The 23,193-nt window shown below is 42.3% G+C and overlaps 1 protein-coding gene and 1 long non-coding RNA gene across 2 annotated transcripts; one reads left to right on the plus strand and one right to left on the minus strand.

Moving 5' to 3' along the window:
• Positions 1 to 4,862: 4,862 nt before the first annotated feature.
• Positions 4,863 to 7,525, minus strand: LOC121666888. Its single transcript, XR_006016828.1, has 2 exons — positions 7,042 to 7,525; positions 4,863 to 5,265 (listed from the first exon to the last, which is right to left on the minus strand). It is a non-coding gene; the product is annotated as an uncharacterized LOC121666888 (long non-coding RNA).
• Positions 7,526 to 7,648: 123 nt separating this feature from the next.
• On the plus strand, positions 7,649 to 20,993 carry LAPTM4A (lysosomal protein transmembrane 4 alpha). Its single transcript, XM_042032896.1, has 7 exons — positions 7,649 to 7,841; positions 14,478 to 14,598; positions 16,714 to 16,790; positions 16,891 to 17,013; positions 18,148 to 18,243; positions 19,603 to 19,701; positions 20,221 to 20,993. Exons 1-7 carry the CDS (start codon positions 7,743 to 7,745, stop codon positions 20,293 to 20,295), a joined length of 690 nt encoding a protein of 229 aa, XP_041888830.1. The 5' UTR covers positions 7,649 to 7,742; the 3' UTR covers positions 20,296 to 20,993.
• Positions 20,994 to 23,193: the final 2,200 nt, after the last annotated feature.

Below are 23,193 nucleotides of genomic sequence, written 5' to 3' on the forward strand. Positions count from 1 at the left end.
TTCTATGTTCAGGAAATCCTCGAGACATTCTTTTGTTGTTGGGATGAAAGAACAATCCAGACTTACAACACTGACAAGCTGACTGAGGTGCTGATGACAAGCAGCAGCAAATGATATTACTGTTTTTCTGTCAAATTCTTCAGTACCCCTCTTGGTGACTTCAGTGCTGTCTGAGGCCCGCATTTTTCTTCTGGTTCCACTGTTTCACCTCTGAGAAGTCATCACAGCAATAAAGATGGGCTCAGTAGTTGACAGCAGCACATTATTTAAAACCACGCTCTGATGTAGGCAAAAAACCTCCACACTACTACAACTAAATATTCTTGATCGTAGGCTTTCCTAAATAACTGAAAAGCACCTTTCAGGGCAAATTGGGTGGCAATGTACAGCATGCTTGTGTGATTCATCTGTTTTGTCAGCAGTTAGGAAACAGTATGTTGGGTGCTGCTTGTTTGATATGGCTATTGCACTGCCTGGATCCTTCCTTTACCACATCCCCCAGCAGTGCTGCTGCACAGGCTCCCAGGGATGCAAAAGTGTTCTTCAATCAGAAAACTGAGTTTACAAAAACTACCAAACCAAAACAAAGCTCTCAGCAACTGCTGTCAACTTCCATTCTTGCACTTCCCAGTTGTCAGAGGCTGAAAAGCCATCACACAGCTTAATGAACGGTCTCTGCAGATTCCCTGAAAATCAGACCTTTGAGTTCTTTAAGAAAATCCCCTTCATCACCACATGTTCAGGTTATTCCCTGGTTTCTGTGCTTCTAAGACAGAGGCTGTGCAGATCATCAGCCTGCTCTGGTGCTCCTGGCTCTGGCAGAGTTAAATTAATGTGCTAGATGTGCGCATTCTCCCAGTCTCTGATCTTTGCTAGCTGGGGAGTATTGTAAATCCTCAGACAGAAGATTCAACATCCCCCCCCAACACACTGAAGCACTGCTTGAGCTATAGTTATCCCTTAGAAGAGTAAATTGAGAGTCATTCTCTCTGGTCATTCAATACCACAGTGTAGTCTAATTGCCAGTTCATGGGCCAGGTCCAGCTGGCATCCCCTGCCTTTTCCCTAAGCAGTTTATTAGCTGCTTGAGAGACACTTGCCTTAGGAACAGCCAAAAGCTCTCCCCGTGCCTGCAAATGGCCCACTGGCTGGAAATCAATCCTCTGGTGCAGCCACAGTGTGGGAGGTGGGATGAAGTGTGGCTGGCAAACATCTATGATCTGGTTAGGCGCAGGCAGTTAATTGTTACAGCAGCACCTGTAAATGATGAAATACACGGCTTTAAGTTTCCACTTTCTCTTAAACTCAGTCTGCTCTATTTTTGTAATGATGCTCTTTCTTGTGGGCAGCCTCTTGAAGGTGGAAGATTGGCTATATCCCTTATAATAAAGCCATATCCATATGTGATGAGTCCATAGTATCACAGGCATTAAGATGTGGCTGATTATGTAACTGATGAACTCCTGACCTACAAAGTTGTGTTTACTTGCAGACAGACAGCAGGCTGCAGAGGCAGAGGCTTTGCTTCACACTCAAACCATGGTGTAACACCGCCAAGGTTAAGAGGGGAAACCACAGAGAGGAGTTTGGCCTGCTGTTCCATAATTATCCATAACTGATCATTGTAATTGTCTATAATTATCAAGGTCCCACCCAGTCTGCAGATCGGTGGCACAGCCAGCATGTGCACAAGCTGACTAGCAGGTAGCAATGCTAATTGCCTGGCAGGAAATAATTTCTTTACTATGTTTACAACATGGGCCTCCTCTGTAGCATTGAGTATTTTCTAAGGGTAGCTGAATGTTGTGAGGAGAGAGGGTTTTCAAGTCATGGGCCACAAAAATCAAATATAGGAAACCTTGTCCTTCTTTGATTGTACTGGACCAGACCCAGGGATCTTTTCAAGGCAAAATGAACTTTCCAGTATGTGCCATCCCTGACATTCAGCCCTGCAGATGTTCCTGCAAAGGAAAGGTCCCCCCGTACTGACTGAACAGACACTGCAATGCACTGATCTCAGAAACAACTCCCTGTGTCTTCTGGGGAAAAGGCCACTGTAGGAGTAATTCACCCTTGTGTCATCCCATCATGAGAATATTACAAATTTGGTAAACTTTATTTTCTATCAAACTTTGATTTCTCTTTGCATGCACAATTTACCTTGGGTGGTGGTTCTGTGCAGTGCACGTTACAGGGACACATGATAAACGGTTTTATCGAGCTCTTCTGGCAGCAACAGCTGCCTGCCAGTGCTCCTCCTGGAAATCTGCTGGCATCCCGAACTGCAGACGCAGTCAAGTAGCCAATGTGTAAAGAAATAACAACCACCAGAACTCCCTGCTTCCCTGAGGAGGTAGTGTTCGTGTCCTCAGGCTCCTCCTCTTCACCGTGCCAAGATTCATGGAGGGGGCAAGTTCGGGCTGAGGGCTGGAAGGGGGAGCCTGCCACTGACTACAGGACATTTTCCATTTCCAGTGCTCACTGTTGTTCATGTGAAAGCACTGAGATATCTGGAATTGCAAGTTCTATTTTAGATCATGTTATTTTTAGACATTTTCATAGCTCCTCAGCTGTGTGGAGGCTGCTATAAACGAACCACAGCTCTTTTAGTTTAGCAGATTTTGACTCTCTAAATGAAGACAAGATTTATTCAGTGTTGAGATTTAGAAAATCTGAGTTTACAGCGAGTAACCCAGAAACACAGTCCTGGGCTTAGAGAAATTTTAAACCATGCTGTCATATTTTAGCTTATTTTCTAACCCTGACTTTCTGATCCATCTGTTAGGAGTTTAAAAGGTTTGGAACTGAGTTAAACTGAGTCATACTGGTAAAAGATAATTCATATTGTTAACAGCAACCAACTAGAACAAATAGTACAGAAGCTTGGAACATTACATTAGGAATCCCAAAGTGAAGTCGATTAATTCAGTAAACAAGTAAAATTCAATAACCACAAAACTCATTGTGATACATTCTTATTACTTTCTTACCCCTTTTACAAGAAACCATTGATCCTCCAAATTAGATTGTTTTCCTGCAAAATTCATCTTGGAAAAAAAGGATGGTAAAATTTGTTAATGCTGACTTCAGTATATTTATGATTTTGCTGTATGAGTCACCAACAGGAAAGTTTCCCCCTGACTAATTTACATGAGGTTTTTTTTCCCTTCATTGATATGTTAATGCTTTGCTTTTACTCCAGCACATTCTTATCTTTTTTAAGGAAGCAAAAAGTCAATCCATGCTTTCAGCCTGGGTATTTTTCACACGTTCTGCACCAGTTCTATGGATTTTTCTAAATTCTGTTAAGGGGACACAGTGTTATATATTGCAGTTTCTATGTAAAGATGTTGAAAAACTGCCGTGTTTTTTAACGTAAAAATGGTTGTTCAGCATGGAAAATAACTGAGTCTGAGAAGCTAACTAACCTTTTCTCTTTTTTTTTTTTTTTTAATTTTAGAATGCAGAGTAGCAAGCACATGCATTAAGTTATAGGGAAAAAAATAGTAGTAGCTTGTTCCTGCCCTCATAGTCAAGTGCCTTCTATTTGGGATGGAGGAGCTCCCACATGTCCTGCACTGCAGCTTTTATTGCCTGGCAAAGAAGCCAATGGACAAGAGACTTCCTTGATGTTCCTAGGACTTTGATTGACCTTTAGTGGTGTTGGTCAGATCAGTTCATCTCGCTGTGCCTTAAGTTTCTCAACCCCGATCAGGACAATACTTTCCTTTTAAAGTGATATGAACTCTGCCCAAGGTTACATACGATTATCAGTTCAGGGTCTGTAGGCTTCCCTTCAAATAACAGAACAAATGCTGAAGCAGAACACCTTATTCTTCAAAATACTGCCATCCTGGCAATAGCTCAGTGTGTGGTTACAGCATTAAACCACCATCTTCTAGTCAAGGACAGACTGAAGAATGGCACAAAAGGAAAAAACTATGGTATTACAAAAATTAGCAGAAAACAGGGCTGCATTGTTTTGACATCTGGCAAGTGTTGGACTTCAAATTTTTGAAGAAGTTGAAGCCTGGTCTCTCATTTACCTGATCCTAGCTGTTTTGCTGTCACCTTATTAAAATATGATTATCCAAAACTAATTTGTGTTTGGTAAAACATTGCCAGGCCCTCTCAAGACAGAAGTGCAAATCTCCTGTCTAGACATGGGTTTTGAAAGCCCTGACTAGCTTGGCTAATGAGGAACATCATGATACCAAACCCTCCCTACCTGCTGAGATGGAAGGAGTTAAAATGTCATGCTGGTAAAGGAAGCCCAATCGTTCTTTTGCAGCTGCTTCTGACTTGCAAATCCTGTGTAGGGCTTCCTGCTCTTACTGTTGTGGATGCTTTGGTCCTGCATGCCACCGTCTTTTTGCTATTTGTGAGGAAGTTTTTTCACTAGTACTTGCTGTCTCTCTGAGATTTTGCTCTGCCTGTTATGACTGTAAGCTGAGCCCCTCAGAGTTTTTAATACATTTAGCCTCACAAATCCTCTTTGAACTAGCAAAAAGGAGAGAATTAAGGCTCAGCGAGAAGGAAGTGTCTTGCCTGAGGTCATCTGGGCTGCTTATGGCATGGAAGAACTGGAATTTTTCACAGAGAGTAGGACTAAAATCATTAACCTATTATCTCTTCCCTCGAGTACAAGAAACAATCCAGTCATTCTTAAAATACTCTTTAAATCTTTCTTTTCCTTTTTTTTTTTTTAAGGGAGGAGAAATCGGAGAGTTTTTTTTATGCAAATTCAATAGCTCCACATCAGCCTATACTGCTGTGGAAAGCTTCTTTGTAATGTTAAATGAGATTCACATTATTCTTCTCCATTATCTTTGTTGTTTGCAGAGTATAACAAGCAGTGAAGCTCAAGGGAATCGCATCAATTTTTATTCTGAGTCTGGCTGACAAAGATACGAACACTTAATTAAGATTTCTTTCATCTCATGAAAATAACCCTGAATATCCGAGCCTGACATGAGAGCTTGATCTTAGTGAAGGCAAAGTGTCCAACTGCAAGATCTTAGTTGGAACACTTGCCCTCACAAATCATTTGAGCTTTGAGCGAGATCTAAGTGTTTCCAAGTAGATGTCCAAACTTTGAGGGAGGGGCTCCTGCTTTCATTTCTGACTCATTCTAGTCCTGTAAATTCCTGTTTCACACAGGGACAGACCAACAGGAAGGAGAATCTCTCAGCTCCGCAGAACAATGTAATAAATTCAGGCATGCATGCAGCAGGAATAGTTGGCTTAGACTTCCCAAAGTGCCATCTGTGAAAAAACCGATTTTTTAAATGACTGATTACAACAAAATGCACATTCTTTTTTCTATTTTTTACATAGATGCATGTATATTGATTAAAATTAGTCCTTTCTTGCTACATTGAATCAGTGTTGATAATTAGACAAATGTGCACAGGGCTGAAAACATTAGGAGCACTAAAGAAACAAACAATAGTTTATAATAGGATCATTACAGCCATCTTAGCAGCACTTACAACATGTTTATCCAAAAATGAAATATGCCCTAAGGAAGAAAAACACCAACTATGGAACTCTGGGGATTTAAAATAAAAAGGTCACTTTTAAAGTCCTTAAGTAAATAATTTCAAACAACTCAGCAACAGCTCACATAAAAAATAGACTAAGCAGTTAAAACAATAAAATGTGTTAATTGGGCAATCTGGAACGTATCATACGGACAAGCACAGTCACCCTCATTACCTTCTCATTGTTCAAAGTGAAAAAACTCAGTATTAATACTGACGTACATCTTGGTGTATATATGCACAGCAAATATTTATGGTTCTGTGAGTGTCTCAGATTGTACACTGCTGAGAAGGAAATACTTGCAGCTGCAAGTAGAAGGTTAAAATAAACTGTGTGCATTTCTGCATCAACAGCTCAGGTCTCCAGAAACCATTGGGTCAGGGGAAGTTTACAGGTCCTGCTCCATGTGGGAACAGGAGACTGCGTGTCTAAGTGGTGGTGAAACTTATCACATACACATATGAAGACAGGATTCGGATTTACACATTATTTCTAATTAACGTATTAACCAGTGCAGCACCCGCAGGTTTTGGTGGAACTAACGAAGCATTTGCACTACCCACTCAGCAACAGGTGCTTGAGTGGGGCTTGGAGTCACCAACAAAAGCAATTCTGTGGACTGAATTTCACCTCTTCTGTTTTCCCTCTGATGGCATATCCTCTTAGCATGTAACAAAATCTTAATATTATTCTTTAATCCAAGGAATTAACTCAAAAGAACAGCAAAACAGTTCATGTGAACTAAACCTTCTGCAGCACTGGGTGAATTTCACTGAAAGCTGGGCGATGTTGGCAGCACCTCAAAGCAGGCCTCTTCAGGCTGTATCCCACGTGTTGTGGTCTAGGAATGGTACTCCCCAGTTCAGGAGCCCCACTGAGACTTTCCAAAACCACATGCTGCTGCTCTCTCTCACTCCCCCTTCTCCTCCTCTTTCCCACTTGGAGGCACAACAATATACTGGAAAAATCAATGAGATAGGAAACCTGCTCCCCCTTCCAATACACAATACTAGTTGGCTCCCTCCTCCATGTTTTCTCCATAGGAAGAAACCCCTTTTCCCCCTGCTCCTGGCAATGACCAATGATGTGAGGTGCGATAGAATAACCTCCACATCCTAGCCACGCTCTCTCCTGGTTCCTGCAAAAATTAACCCTGCCCCAGCTGGAATCAGGACATCAGGAGACATTACCTATTCATTACTACTTTAGAATTAAGGGTTGTCCATAATCACAAAATCAATTAGGTCGGAAAAGACCTCTGGGATCATCGAATCCAAACCATAACCTAACACCATGTCAACCAGACCATGGCAGTGAGTGCCATGTCCAGTCTTTCATTAAATACCTCCAGGGATAGTGACTCCTGTTCCCCTGTCTAATCACCCTTTCCAGGAAGAAATTCCTCCTTATGTCCAGACTAAACCTCCCCTAATGCAGCTTGAGGCCACGTCCTCTCATGCTGTCACCAGCTGCCTGGGAGAAGAGGCCGACCCTCACCTGGCTACAACCTCCTTTCAGGGAGTTGTAAAGGGCGGTAAGATTCTCTCTGAGCCTTCTTTTCTCCAGGCAAAACACCTTCAGCCGCTCCTCATCAGACTTCTACTCCACACGCCTCACCAGCTCCGCTGCCCTTCTCTGGACAGTCTCCAGGACCTCAATGTCCCTCCTGAACTGAGGGGCCCAGAACTGGCCGCAGGACTCGAGCCGCCCCTCACCCGCGCCAAGTACAGCGGAACGTCTCTAGACAACGCAGCTTTCCCCATAGGGTTTCGCTGCCTCCCCGGCTGCTAAGTCCCAGCTTTTGAAATCCCCGGCGTGCTGCTCCCCGTACGCCAGGCGAAGAGGGCAGGACGTGTCCCCGCCAGACCCGCCGAACAGCACCGCCTGAGGGCCGGCGGTGGGGGCGGGCGAAGTCCAACATGGCGGCAGGTACACCTCCCCCGCCTCAGCCTCAGGTGCGGCCCTCGCCGCCGCAGGTGAACGCGGGGCGTCAGTCCCAGGGCTGTTGTGATTGGTCTGAAGTGCTGTCAATCATCTGTCACCGCGGCAACACAGGCCCGCCCCGCGACACTCTCTCGGCGGTTGATTGGTCAGCGCGGCGGTGACGCGCGCGCCGGGGGTTTTACGGGCCTCGGTATCGGGAGCCGCTTGGAGAGGGCGGGTGGCGGATCTGGAGATTGGAGTTGTGTGCTGCAGCCATGACGTTCAAGCGGAGTCGTGACCGCTTCTACAGCACCCGCTGCTGCGGCTGCTGCCATGTGCGCACCGGCACGATCATCCTGGGCACCTGGTACATGGTGAGAGGCGGGGGTGGCCGCGGGCAGCGGCTGGAGGGGCGGCGGTGGGGGCCGTGTTCAGCGCGCGTGCGCGGGGGGCTCGGTGGGGCGGCGGAGCAGCGCCCGCGCGGCCGCTCTGAGGGACCGCAGGCGTCCCGCTCCCCTCGCCCGGGGAGTTGCTCACTTTCCTGGGGGGCCGCGGCGTCCCGCCCCCCTCGCTCGGGAAGTTGTTTCCTTTCCTGAGGCGATCGGGGGAAGCTGCACGAGGGGATTGCATGGGGTCACCTGGCGGGAATGGGGTCCCTCTTCTTTTCTGGGGTCTCCTTCCGGCTAACCAAGCCCTGTTGTCCCTCGGCTGCCTTCCTTGTGGTTGGAAAAAAAGTGAAGAGAAAGTTTAGAGCGTTTTAATCTCCGTCTCAGAGGGGTTGTGTTACTCTTCCTTTTCTTGGTTTGCAGGGGTTAAGACTTTTATACAGTACTGAGCCTGTCCTTGGTAAGGGAGGAGAGTTGGGGGAGACTGGAATTTGGGGTATTTTATAGGAGAATAAGGTGTGGTACCCGTGAGTGGTATGTAACCTCTGAGAGGAAAATGAGTGTCTCCAAGTGGGCAAGAGCTTTGTGGCAGGGGAAGTTCCTGGTTCTTCCATACTCAGCACAGTGGTTGAAGAGCAATGGAAACAAATTTGGCTCCCAAAACACCTCTTTTTTTCCTGACTGGTGAGTGCTTTCTGTCCGAGAAAGAGCTGTGGTAGTGAAGGTAAAATATTAAAGTTCTGAACTAGGGTGAAATGGAAATGTGAGAACAGTACCAACAAGTTAAAGGCCTGGAGCCCTAATTCCCTTGGTTCCCTTAAAGGGGGCTTGAGCTCCCCTTTATCGAAGTCATTTCCTCTTTCCTTCCCCTTACCCTCGTGGGCACTAAAAATGAGTGGATAGTTTACAAAAGTAGCATCATAGCTGTTTTGTTCTCCTGAAGCTGTAATCAAAGCCTTTATTCTCCTTCACCCTTCTCCAGATTGTAACAAACAAAGAATGCTGAATTTTTGTGTTGATATGAAATAGCTATGCACAGAAACTGCCTTTGGAGGCATGGGGATTTGACTTTGAAGACTTCATGGTTTATTTTCAACAAGTATGGGGAGGTCCTTTATTTTTATGCATCGTGGTCCCTCAATTGGCAAAAAAAAAAAAAAAGTACAGGCAAACAAAGTGGCTGGAGACAGAGGACCTGAGGAAAAGGCAAGCTAGGCAGTTGGAAATGTAACAGAACTTTAGGGAAAGGTTATTTCTTTTTCAAAAAGAAATTGGGCAAAAGTCTTGGTACTGATAAAGTTTTATTATTAGTTCATTTAAAACGGAAAAGGTCCACTGTAGTATTGAGAATCAAACTTCTTTTGGAAACCTGCAGACCACGCTGTGCTGCTCATGAATGGAGTTCAAGAATATGCTCCTGGTACCTCAAGTAAAAGCACGAATCGTTAACAGTGAACAGGGAACAAAAGCACCTCGCTGCCTTCCGCACTGTGATTCCTGTTCGCGGGAGTGTCTGTAAACCCAGGAACTTGCTGGGGGCGGAGGGCTGGGAGAGATTTCCGTGGCCACAGACCTGGTAGCACTTCCAGCTTCTACCTCCTTTGCTGTGCTTGTGTTTCCTCTTGTTGCCTGGATGCAGCACCTCTTTCTTCTTTCTGGATGGGTGCTGGGGACGGTGAAAGCTGCGCCGGGCACCCGTGAGGCTGCTGCTCCAGGGGCAGAGTGCGGCTTTGATCTCGTGTAACCGCAGCGACTCCGTCTGCTAGACGGAAAAGTAGAGTTGAGTTCAAGGTAGCAGGGGGCATGCAAAGGGCTTCATAGGTGCGGTTTTTTATTAAAAACTCCCTGTATATCAAGTGTATCGAAAACTTTGTTAAACTGTGCATTGAATATTTTTATCCAGTTCTCAGCTGTCACCTGGGAAAGGGTGAGAACTTTTAAGTCTGGTAACTGTTGGCTGTTTGAGCTGAAATAAGGTTATAACACAAAGCTTTAGGTGGTCTTGCCTAGTGCTTTAAATCAGAACTCAACTATAAATTGTACTTTTTTGAAGGTAAAATGCAGTTTGGACAGTGAAAGTTAAATTTATTTGTCTGCTGCCAAACTTTAAAAAAAAATGGCCCAGAATATGTCAGGTTGTTTAGACGTGTTAATTAATGCACAATTTAAGTATAGCTCTAACTTAGTCTTTCAGGTTCTTATGAGAAGTATTGCTAAATCAATTAAATAATCTCTCGTGTAGGTTATGATGGGACAAATAGTAATAACTTTCTGTGTAGGATGGTGTTTTCTGCTTTATGGGTTTGGTGGGGTTTTTTGTTTGTATTTTGTGTGTTTTGGTTTTTTTTTTTTAAGGATGTAGGGGGGAGAATGTTTAGTTCAAGAATAGCTTTGTGTTACTGAAAATCTGGCTATTTACTGCATAGACGGTGTTCTCGTACAGTGCAGTCCTGAAGGAATTTGATAGCAAACTTAAAATGGAGTCCCATAGCAATCTACTCCAGATGTTTTAGTAAGATAAGACTTCTGTCTACTTAGTACTTGTGTTATGTAACCATTTCTTTAGGCATTTTCCTATTCCTTGCTTATTTGTATATTCTTAAATTGTGCATGTAATTAACTTTTCTCCTCACTAAAACAGTTTTATCACTGTCCTTGTTGCATGCTTTTGTGAGTCCAGAGAGAATGAGGACTGTCTTCTAAAATGTCTGCTGCTGATGCTGTGTGATCAAAGTGTGTCTTAAGCATGGTTATGTCTGTGTGCTGCTGATGTTTGTGATCAATGAATAAAAGTGTATTTCCCAAAAGACGAGTTAAGAACACTAATGGCAGAATTGTACTTGTGTTCCAGGACTGACAAAGCTTGGTTAGCTCTGCAACACCCACTGCTGTTCTGTGTAGGAAGGAAAAAGAAACCTCCTGTTCCTCTCTCCATAATTGCAGTCGCGTTGCTTTGAAGTTTGTTTCTTCCTGTAAACTTTCATATTGGGCACTGCGCTTTCCAGAAACCGGAAGCATGAACACTGCACTGGCAAAAATGGGATCAGAGTTCAACAAACAGTCTAAAAGCCAATAGCATTGTTTTGGAGGGAGGGGCTGGTGCGTTCTGGCATCAAACTCCAGCACTGGAGTCAGTGATGCAATTGCTGCTGGTTAGCAGGAGCATGAGGGAGATCTCTGGACTCATTTGTTCACTGAACAAGATTGACAGAAATGAGCCAGTATAACTGGTCTCAGTCTAATACTGGTAGTGCTAGAGGCTCTGAAGTCCCCTATTTAAAATTACTCTTTTTCAGTTTTTATTAAATCAATATAATGATAAACCAAACCAGAATCTCTGTCTTGTTTGGTTGTTGTTGTTTTGGGGTTTGGTGTTTTTTTTTGTTTGGTTGGTTTTTTTGTTTTTTTCCTTTGGGAACATGTCTAGGGGAAAAATACTGGAAAAGTGATAGGAAAATGAGTTTAGTAGTGCAAGGCAATTTCCCTCCTTCCCCTCATAAAAGGATATAAGCAAATTATAAGTAGGCATTCTTGAGTTTGCCCAAGCCACTGAGAGTGCTTGGGGAAAACTAGACTTCATGTTCAGGCCTCCAGAGAGATGAAGCACTTACATGATAAGGCGTTAAGTATATGCCGTGCACATAAAACTCACTAATTAAAAAACTAATGCTTGTTCATAGTTCCACAGTCTTTTGCATTCTAATCATGTGGGGAGCTAATATTTCTGTTACCTGTGTGTAATAAATGCTGACTTTCTGCTTGAGAATTTGGAATTTCAGCTATTTGAATTTTGATACAAGCTACACCAAACTGTTAAACTTAGTTATCCCAAATATAAAAATGTAAAATACACTCCTTAAACTACTACAAAACTAAATTAAGGTTCTTTTTATCTTAATGGAATAATTTTTTGAATAAGAATTTTAACATGCATTTTGCAAATTTTTTTTGTTACTAATTTTGATTTCCTAGCAAAAAAGACCAGGATGAGGCCTCTGGGATTTCTGAGGTGTTACCTTAGAGTGCTGCAGTATCCACTGATGGCTGTCTTGTCAGGTTTGGGGGTTTTTTGGGTTTGTTTTTTTTTAAGGAGGAGGTGGTGATGGGTTTACTCCTCATATTACACTGAGGCATACATGAGTTACGGTTTTTCTGACTTGTCCACGTAGATGTTTGTGAACATGCGTTTGATCTGCAGTGAGTATGTACTTAAAAGCTCTAACGATGTTTTGTGATCAGAACTATATTCTTGCTTCCTGTTATGTTGATTATTTTGAAGTGAACCTTGTGATATTGCTGTTATCAAGCTTCTGGGAAAGAATGGAAGTAGTTAAAATAGAGGCTCTGGCTGTGTACCTCTTTATTGAACTCCATATGTTAAATGGGATAAATTGCTCAGTGTTGTGATGGATTTGTAAACAGCAGTAATGGAGTACTGGAAACCCTGAGGTGTTAATTGGCAGGAGTTTGGGTTTATTTGTTATGTTTACATTTGTTTTGGTTTGTCGTTATTTTTATTTGGTCTCATTGATTCTAATAGATTGGATTTTGAATGACTCTTTATTTTCTGTTTTCCTTGCATACCATTTCAGGTTGAGAAAATAAACCTTTAATACTTGGAACTGCAGTCAGTAACTAGTGAAATTACTAAGGACTTTGGTATGCTGAATTAGGACTACGGATGAAAATTTAAAAAAAGTGACTAATGGGGAATTACAATCTCAAAGTTTGGAGGCATTCAAGTTCTTTAGTACTTCTATAGTATTTCAGGTGCTGCTTGTTCTTTATCTTGAGGCAGATAGCCTATCATGGCAGTCAAACTCATGACTGTGTATAAACAATAAATGATTTAGCTGTAATTGAAGTTAGTGCTTTATGAAGTAGAGATCACTGTTTCAACTGCCAGAGACCTGAACCTTGACATGGGCTTTTTGAAACAAGTACAGTGCAGAAAGGTGTTTTCCAGTACTCCCAGTTCACTCACAGAGGGGATGAAATAGAAGGGTTGAAAATGCATTGCGAGCAGAAGGCCAGAGTACAGAAGGATGAATTGGGTGGGAGATGATCATTTTCTATATGAGACCAATGGTGAAGGAAAATAAGATTTAAAGACAAGAGGCAGGTGAGCAACTTGACAGTTTGCCCTGTAGGAAATGTCCTGTGAGAGTGAAAATATGTGCATTTTGGGGCTAAAGATATTGGTGGTTGAACAGAGTTCTTTACTGCCAGCTGTTTTGGTTACTATGTTTTATATTCCAAGGCATAAAATGCCTTATAAAAATACAAGTGGCTGAAAGCAGCTGGAAATTTTATCAAGTTTGTGTAATACATGATGAGATTATTGCATTTATACAAAGTGACCACCTTTGATTCCACTAAAGGGCTCTTTTTAGCGGAATGTGCAAACAAGTTTATCACCATGTGTCTCTAAACCCCTGGGGAAAAAAAGAAAAAGAAGAAAAAACCAATATAAACAGCAGGGGGGGAAAAGTTACGGGAACTGTGCATCTCAAAGTTTTCAAAAGGTTAAAAATGTGGGTTTTTTTTTTTCACTACTGAAATCTTAAGTAATTGTACATCATTGACTCCTGGAACCAGGCCAGTAGAAGAAGAAATACCTGGCAAATATTCTTAAGTTGTGAGAAACTGCAAACCAGGTTTTTTTTTCTTTTGAGGCTAATTGGAAGGGATCCTGCTGCTGGTGGTGGCAGTACTGAATACTGATTGGAAAATGTCTGCAGCTTGAAAATACCATCATGACTTTTTTTTTTGTGTTATGCAACCTTTGGCATATGTGTCCGTGTCCAGATATTAGTAACAGAAACTATGTCCCTGTAAATCTTGAATACAATATAAATGCTGTCAAGGCAATTTTACAGAAGCTTAAGCTACTTATGATTCTTTGAGCTCTTACTGAAGACATTTCTGGTGTGTACCAAAATGTGGCCACAGAAGGAGTCTTAAGTAGCAGCGTGAGAGAGGAGAAGGACTGGTGAGCGCACAGCCTTTGCTGAATGCGTACACATTATGGGGGTTGATCTTCGTGTGAAACTTTTTAACTTGCCCTGTGCTTGTGTAGACCTTTCTGATAAGGACTGATGGGGTTTTAATAAATTATCTGGGAAGTAGAGGGAGATGTTCTATCTTCTCAAAGCTGTAACATGGCAGAAACACAGTACTTCATTTGTGTGTTAAATTAACTCAACTTGTTGTAGAAAGCAGAAATTCTTTCCAAATGTTCCTCATTCTATACCTTTACCTTCCTGACCTTTTTAAACTGTTTTCAGTTTTCCAGTTCACAAATCTGTACATTCTACAAGCAGCATCAGCTTAATTATGTAATTTGAATCCCTAGGAACCTTACCATCCCCTCAATTTGCAAAGTTACTTAGTTGTGATTCACTGAACCTAGTAAGTGCGCCATGCTCTTTGGGTTGTTTTGGTAGTGGTTTAACTAAATCAGCTTGAAATTTAACTGTAAGTTGGGCTCTTTTTTTTTTCCTTCCACATGCAGGCAAAGGGAAGAGTTTATTTTTAACTGAAATAAAGGATTATTAGTGGTCATTAAAAAGATCTTAGGTGTTGCAGTGTAATTAACCTTGAGGTAACTGTGATCTCTCTCAGGTGGTGAACCTGCTGATGGGCATCTTGTTGACAGTAGAAGTGACTCATCCAAATATGGTGCCAACTGTCGATATTCAGTATGAAGTCATTGGAAATTACTATGCTTCCGAGAGAATGGCTGGTAGGTCTAGAACTTGTCTGGCGGATTGGAATATCAAGCATGCAATGTCATGGATTTGCTTTACAATAGGGTGTAATATATGCATACACCTTTTAAAAATGCTTATCTTGTTTTCTGAATTTCCCTTTAATTATACTAGGACCGAATTCCTTTACAATAATAAAAAAAGACTTTATGGACTATTATTTTGACTTCATATTACACTGAAGCATCTTAAGCGATGAGATTTCTTGGCCTTCTAATGCTTCGAGTGTTGAAGTATGTGTGGGACATCTGGTTCACTTTCTCCATAAAAATTAACCATCTTTGCTGTCTCAGTAAAACAAGCAGCAGAAAACAAGTTTAAAGACTTTTTCAGAATTTTTAGTGATCTTCATAGATCAGGAAAGAGCTTAGCCTATTGTGTATGAATTTACTAAGAAGAACACCATGATATCTTTCTAAGAAAAGTGGAAGAATTGGAATGCCAAGTACTTGAGTGAAACCAAAGTGTTTCTCTAAGCTTCACCTGCAGAATAAATGAAATAGAAAGCACCATGAGCAGAATTAAGCCTACTTTTCACTCTGTTATTGAGTGTATGATGTGTACAAGTGTAATAGGTGTCAAGCTTTTTAGCTATTGTATCTATAAACTTGTGCATATGCTTTGCTTCTCTTGGTTTCAAATGTGCAGAAATGCGTTGTGTGGCAGTTCTAATCTGCCTCAGTCTGTTGTATTACATGAAAATTTGGGGAGGGTCAGATTCAGCAAAGATAAATAGTACAGCCCAAACCTGGGTTTTGAACATTTTGTGTTAATTTTTAATGAATTGAGAATCTGTCAGTTCTGACCTGTGACTGTAACTCAGTTATTAGTAATGAAATAAGAGTGGGAGCAAGGACCAAATTCTTCATAAGGCTAAGATATTAAGTAAAATCACAGCAGATGTCTGTAAAATGTCATATGATCTGTAGCAACTGTTGGTGTACTTGGTAGCCTTAAGTTTATATGAGTGAAACATGCTGCTGAAGGTGCTTTCTTCACTCTTTAGTGTGAAACCTCTGTTACATGCTTTTGACTTAAAAATCTATTCCTTGTGTCGGGATCTGGGCTAGAGGGTTTTGTGTGCATGAAAGAATATTACAGATATTATTGTGCTTGTGGATATTGTGAATAATAAATCCTCAGAAGACAACCACAATTATGGGTGATTGCTGAGACTTAGGTCTGATCAACACAGTGCATTTCAGACGCAGGGGGGCTCTTTCTTGATGCCATCTGTGTATGTAGATATTATTACCTTGTACTGAATTGGATATGTAAGTGCTTCCACAGTGTCTTTTCAAATTAATTGCAGAGTAGAAAGGGGTCTCAGATCATCTCTTTTTCAAGCAGGGGAACCACAAAATTTTGGCTTCAATATTGCTCAAAAACATTAATTTACCACATCTATAGACTCTCAAGCTGGTTTCTTTGTGTTTAAAAAAGAACAAGTGTAATCTTACTTGTGGAAAGCAGCTGTGCTTCTGTCATCAGTAACTGTGATGCACAAGGAGAATATTTATCATGCAGTTTCCATGAGTGTCCTGGATTTTGCTACAAATTGGTTTCTGTTCAGCTGCCTTTTCTTGTAAATAATGGGATACCTTCCACACAGTGATTCCTGTTTCCCTTAGTGTTAACTGAAGGAGCAGTACTGCTCCCACTGCCAATGACCAAATTACATAACCAAACCATTTTCAAGTGTAAAGGTTGATACTGTGTTAGCTTCACTTAATATTCTGTCCAGCTGTAGAGTTAATCACTCACATACTTTTAGCACTGACACATATTGCAAATCAGCATCATTATGGTGCATTACTGTCAAACTATGTCAAGCTTCTAATTGGTGTTTCTGGGCTTTAGTCAGGCTTTTGATTAAGGCAGAGGGATTTTTCCAGATAGTTGCAGGTTTTCTTGAGCCAGATCTTTTTTTGTTAGGAAGGATCTGAGGTACTCTATTCTGCTGCTGGTAGTTGGCACAGATGAACCAGTTGAGAACAGATCATAGTAATGGACAAAGCTTGGGTACCTGTCAGCTGCAGTGTGACAACTCCAGGAAATGACTGATTCTTACTGTTTTCCTTTTAATGCAGAAAATGCCTGTGTTCTGTTTGCTATCTCCCTCCTCATGTTCACAATCAGTGCAATGATGGTGTATGGTGCCATTGCTGTAAGTATATTTATAATCCATGGCTTTAAAGTTGCTACTTGTTTTTTTTTTTTTTAACTAAATAATTTACAAGTGCCTCCTTTTTTCTATTTCTTCTTAGCATCGTGTAGGCTGGCTGATCCCATTTTTCTGTTACCAACTCTTTGACTTTGTGCTCAGTTGTCTGGTTGCCATCAGCTCTCTAACCTACTTGCCCAGAATCAAGGATTACCTTGATCAGTTGGTAAGTATTCAGCTCAAGTTGGTATTTTACATTTGAAATTAAAGTTTGTTTTAATTGGATCAGTGACTGAGCTACAGTTCCCTTCCTGTACATAAGAAAAAGGAATTCAGCCTGCAGCAGCCATAGGTGGTTATGGGAATGGTAGCTTATCAGAGGTGGAAGAGTCATTACTCCCTAAAAAGAAAGCCAGGGAGAATAAGGAAAGAATTGTGATGGGAACTACTGGTTTAGATTGTGTTGGCTACAATTGAACTTGAAACTGTTTGTAACCCTTTAAGCAATGGGGCTCAGTGGCAAATTTGCTGCTGCAGATTAAAGATGTGTTGACCCTTATTTGGTAGGGAAGGGGAAGAGAAGTGTAGGTAAGGATTCCAACAGCATTACACATGGAATCTGAGATTCCAAGGTTTCCCTTTTACATTCTGTGTGTCTCTTCTCAAGTTGCAACAACACTTTCTAACAAAACTGCAGTGGAGTTCTCACTTACACTGCCTATGTTTTAACTGCAAGAAGAGTCAATGGATAGAATACACTGTCAGCAGGGACCACAAGCTCTGTCTGGCTGGTGTTTTGATCTGTTCAAGTAGATGTTTAAAAAAAAGTCCTTTTTTAAAACAGATTAAATGTTAGATTGGTGTTGGAGAGAGGCTTTGTTACTGTTGTCAGGGAAAGAAAAGAGACTGAGCTTTGCAGAAGCTCTATTTTCGCTCTTCCAAGTTTGACGATGACTTCTTATGCTATACATCTGTATGTTATGGGTTGGACTGACAGGATGTAATTAACAGTAAGTCATTAAAGAGTTGTGGAGGACCATAAACACAAATACTGTGCTGCAGCTGTGAAAAGGAATCTTGTGGCCATCTGTATTGGCATGAGACTGATGAAATGACTAGGGACACAGACTGTACTGTAGTGATCTGCTCTTGCAGGACAGAGGCAGGATAAATGCTGTGCTTTGTGGGAAGATAAAGAGGAAACTTGCTAGAAATGGAACTTTTTGTTTCAGGGGAGTAGTTTGTGCAAGGGTTTTTTTATTTGGTGTGGAGTTTGGATGTTTTTCTATCATATTTGACTGTGCAGTGTTCATTCTTATCTCCTCCCTTTCTCTCCCTTCCCCCATTTTTTTTTCACTAGCCGGATTTCCCTTACAAAGAAGATCTCCTTTCTTTGGACTCCAGCTGTCTCTTGTTTATTGTTCTGGTGTTCTTTGTTTTATTTATCATTTTAAAGGTAAGTTAAAACTTAATCATGTATCTGTTGGAAGAACTAATAAATACTAAGATGCTGTCAATCTGAGTTAATTCTCAAGGCTGAGTTGAGAACCCAGCTGCCTTCTTAATGCTGAGGTAAGAACTTCTGAGCACAATTGTTAGGATGTTCAGTTCCAGTATGACTCAAGTCTAATATGTTGTGTACTGGTGACTTTAGCTAATTTGTGTGTTTGCAGTGAGATGTGCTTATGCAGCTCTGCCCTTCCTGAGTAGGAAGGAGGAATGCAAAAAGGCTTCATACCATCTTTTTGTCTATGTGGAGATAATTTTAATATTTGTAATTAAGCTTGTAGTGAAAGAATATTGAGTTAATGCATACAAGTTCCTAAACAAAATGTTTAAAAACTCTCACTGTGCCTAACAAACCAGGATGCAAGCTTTGGAAGGAAGATGATAGAATGAGGAAATGCATAGGTTAATTCAGAGCTGCATCTTCCTCCCTACTGAAGGGTATTACCAGTTATTTTCTTTCTGAAGATCAAAATACAGAAGCATTCATTTGAATTATAAAAACTCTTGTGTAGACAAAGATTATTAGAGAAATGAATTGATAATATACGTTGGTTATTATACTATTCCTTTATTGCTAAGAAAAAATGCAATGATGAAAAATAATTTTACTGATCTTCTATACTTTATCACAAGAGGAATGTTTAACTGAGGGGAGTGGAAGCCTAATACAGTAGATAACACTTGTATGTTGATTGGGAAACTTGGTACCTTTTGTACAACAAAGTGCTAACTTGCCAGTGAGAGATTGTTACACTAATTAATAATAAAAAACCCCCTAATCCTCATCATACCATGATAGTGTTTCTTTCTGCAGCAGTCAGTGTTGACTCGAAGTTCAAGGTTCTTGGCTCTACCATCTCCCTGCTGCCTCAGTTGTGTGTTTGAGCCCTCTCCTTCACACTGGCAGTTAGCTGGAGAAATAGTGCTAACTGGGGGATGAGTGGGATTGTACTGCTGGCCTTTCCGCCTCCTCCTGGCAGCTTTGGACTGAGATCCACAGAAGCATAAGCCAGTTGGGGATTAATTTGATTAGCACTGCTGAGGCAGACAGAGATTAATTGAATGGATCTGTGAATTCTTTTGCTAAAACCTGTGCAGTGCATCCTCTCTGAGTCACTGTGACAGCAAAGCTAAATGGAGAGCAACATAGGTATGTGGCCAGGTCTGTGAAATAGCAACCATTCCTCAGATATGTATTGCCTAAGTTGATTTATGCTCCTTTTTATCATAGGAATGTAATCCAGCATCTAATTTCTGAATTTGCCAATGCATATGAGGTGTTTAAAAGAAATATCTCTTCTTTCAGGCATACTTAATTAACTGTGTATGGAACTGCTATAAATACATCAGCAACAGAAATTTGCCAGAGATTGCTGTGTATCCTGCTTTTGAAGCTCCTCCACAGGTAAAACCTCCTTTTGAGATAAAAGGAACCAGTATCATTAATTTTGAAGTAGAAAATCACCACAACCATGTATGTTTCCAAGCCTAGTCCAGCTTTCTAAATAAAGACTGGAAGGATAAAAAAATTTTAAAGCAGCTAATTTTGTGGTGGGTTATTTCTTAGCTAAATTCTGTCAGTACCTAAAAGGAGGGTCTTTAGAGAGAAGTCTTTGACTGTTTTCTTGTAGTAGAGGGAAGCTTTGATTGTACCAGTCCAAACCTTCCCTGCTGTGCAAAGTCAAGAAGCAGTGGGGTATGGAATGAATGACCCAGGGTTAGGCTCAGCAGAGCAGTAAACTGCTCCTGCGCCTTCTTTCACTTCCTCATTTGCTTACTAGGAAAGCAGTAAGTTCTTAAAATAACTGCCTGCAACAGAGGATTAAGTTGCTGATGGGGCATGTGTGCTTTTGTTCTGCTTTTTTTTTCTTCTTCTTCATTTGAAGTCTACTGCATTAATCACTTCAAAATGTCTTCTCCTTAGTATGTTCTGCCAACGTATGAAATGGCAGTGAAGATGCCTGAGAAGGAACCTCCACCTCCCTACATACCTGCCTGAAGCAATTTTTATGTTCATTAACATCTGTACCAGCTTCCTGGGGGTTTTGTCTTTTAATCTTGCAAAACTGCTTAAGTAATAGAAATATCCAGGGCTTTAGGAGCAAACTGTTCTGTTTAAAATATATTTGATATAAACTTACTAAGCAAAACACATCTGAGAGTGATTTTGTTTGCTTTAATTTTTGTTCTCCCTAATGCTCTTGAACATTTTATTGCCTTAGGGCCTTACACCTGCAAGAACTTAAGCATGTGACTAACTTGTGGCTTTTAAGAAAACCAATTGAGCCACTCTGATTGAAGTTAGCTACAATTGTGTCTGCAGGATTGTGCCCTTAATTTATATTAATTTTTGTAAGTAGTTCATAAAGACAATCTGATTGTGCAGCAAAATGACAGTTTGCCTTTATCCATTTTTTGGAAGGGGAAGGGTTTGAATGTGGTATATACGTGACCTTTTTACTTTGCACTTTTCTCATATGTTATCTTACCTTTTATTGTGGTTTTTTTGGTTATCCTATGTCTTGAAACATAGTATTTTTGAGGAACAGGTGAGGGTGGCACAGGAGTTCTATTACAACAAGCTGGGAATGCAAGAAAAATAAATAGAAATGTGGAAGATGGTTGCATGCTTCTAATCTTCTATGTATTTTCCTCTTTGTGATAAATGATACTTAAATAAATCTTTTACAAAATGTTTATCAGTAGTGTTGGTTGGTCTGTGTGGTGGTTTAGCAGCACCAAACCGCCACAGTCTGTTTGGTGGCTTTTTTGTTGAAGTGCTTCATTGTGCTGCAGATAGTCCAACATTCTTAGTTTACACATTTAGTGGCTGATCCATTCTTCAGCAGAAGACCTTGAGTGGGTGGAGAACATGGATTCTCTCTAACACACAAGCCTGTGTTTAAAGCCTTCACAGTTCAAGTACTTGATTGTCTTCCACTTGTCTGATTGGTACTTACACATGAGCTGGGAAAAGGGAATTGTACTGGAGGCTTTGAGCCCTCGGGGAAATCTGATGTCTGGTCAGCTCAGGCATTAAGAGCAGGACAGACACCCAGTAGGACTACAACATTATTTACATTGGAAAGTGTCCACAGTCATTGGAGATATGCCATAACTTCAGTGATGTTCTTCTAAAAGCAACAAAAAATCCCAAACCAAAAAACTACCCCCAACTTTCTATTCTTCCTCTTTTGTAGCAAGAGGTGTAAAGAGGTAAAAGATAATTTAGCAATTAGTATGTCTGAAGAAATAAAACATCTTTCTGCTTTGGAAGAGAAAAGGTACCTGGTGTTAAATTCTGGAAAAAGGGATTCAAATTGTTGCAGCTTACAGTTTGTGGGGTTATTACTATATTTTTGGTATGTTCCTCTGTACACATTTAGAAATGCTCTGGTAGGGGCCTGCTATCAGCAGTAGTTTCCCTGTTAACTCAGGTGCCACCTGTGAGAGCACTTTGAACTGCAGTGGTCTCAGAGCCTCTCTGCCCCTGTTGTGACAGTGCCCTCCCTCCCTGAGGGGGTATCCAGGCTGTGCCCAGTGCTGGTGGCAGCTGCGCTGTTTCCACATTCTGAGGAACTGCGCTGGATCTGACTCCCAGAGACACTCCAAACCCAGGGCATCTTTAGATGCTGCCACAGCCTGCTTAAGCGTGACTGGAGGAGGGGGGGATATGAAACATCATTATGGTTTTGTGTGGTCTAAGAACCACAGCTGAAGTTGTTGGGCAGTTGGGTGCTGCTCAAATACAGATTCCAGCCCACTCTGCTCTGGATCCCTCTCCATCGAGGGAGTGTGTGTGTGTCTGACCACGAGTGGGCGAAGAGCTCCTGCCAAGGGCTGGCTATTGAGACTATCTAAGTGGGTGGCAGGCCATGTGGGTGAGCAGTTTTTGGCAGCAACAGGCACTGCCTGAAATTTGTCTGGGGTGTGTGTGCATGTGCTCCTGCTCAAAAAGCTGTAGTCTCTTCTGGGCGAGAAAAGCCATTGTACCACCCTGGAGCCCTGTCCTGTGGCTTTGTCCTGCTTGGAGGGTGGTGGTCCCTCTTCCCTGCTGTTGTTTGCAGCCTTTGTGAATGTGATGGTGGCCTCTTCTACTCTGCCTTTGCGGTAGAACTTGCTGAAGTGAGTCAGTGCCTGCCTGATACTGTACAGCTGGTGGGTTGGTGGTTCCTCTTCTAAGTCAGTGCTTCCTGTTCCCCTGATGGAGGTGATGGGAGAGAAGATGATTCTGCAGTACAACGGGGTACAGATTTGGCAAAGGTGTCTTCTGAAGCCCTGTGCTGGAGATCAGGGTGCCTTTGTGCCCTAAGCTGTGCTTTCCGTTGAAGCTCACTGCAGCTTCCTGCAGGAACTGGCAGGAGTTCCAGTGCCAGGAACCAGACAAAATGCTCTTGGTCAGATTTGGCAACAGAGCAGGCAGTCCCTTGTGCCTCGGTGATCACACTGGGAGCTTTTTCTCCCGTTCTTTTCAAATACTGCCCTGGAGACTGAAATGCAAAATTAGCCTGGACCAAACACTTCTGGTGAAAGAAAAACGGAGTCTCAGTTCCCCCCTGCGCCCAGGTTTGAACCTTGCCCAGGCCCTGCCGCACGTTCCCAACGAGGAGCTCTAATCCTCGCCCCCTTCCCTCTCCCGGCGGCTGAGCGCCCGTCGGGGCGGGGGAGCGAGGGCCACCGGCCCGCCCTGGGGAGGAGGCGGCGGGGGCGGCCGATGCCCCGTCGGTGTCCCGTCCCCCTTCCCCGGCCCGGCAGCTTTAAAGGCGGCGCGGCGGGTGCGGGGCCGGCGGTGGCACCATGGGGCGGGCGCTCGGCATCCTCGGCTGCTGCGTGGCGCTGGCGCTGCTGCCGCTGCCCGCGGCCCCGCGGGGCCCCGCGCTCCGCCCGCGCCGGCAGC

The sequence above is a fragment of the Corvus kubaryi genome, unplaced genomic scaffold, assembly GCF_017639235.1.
Source record: "Corvus kubaryi isolate FWS band 111438036 unplaced genomic scaffold, C.kubaryi_AGA036_p1.0 37354, whole genome shotgun sequence".
Classification (NCBI taxonomy): Eukaryota; Metazoa; Chordata; class Aves; order Passeriformes; family Corvidae; genus Corvus; species Corvus kubaryi.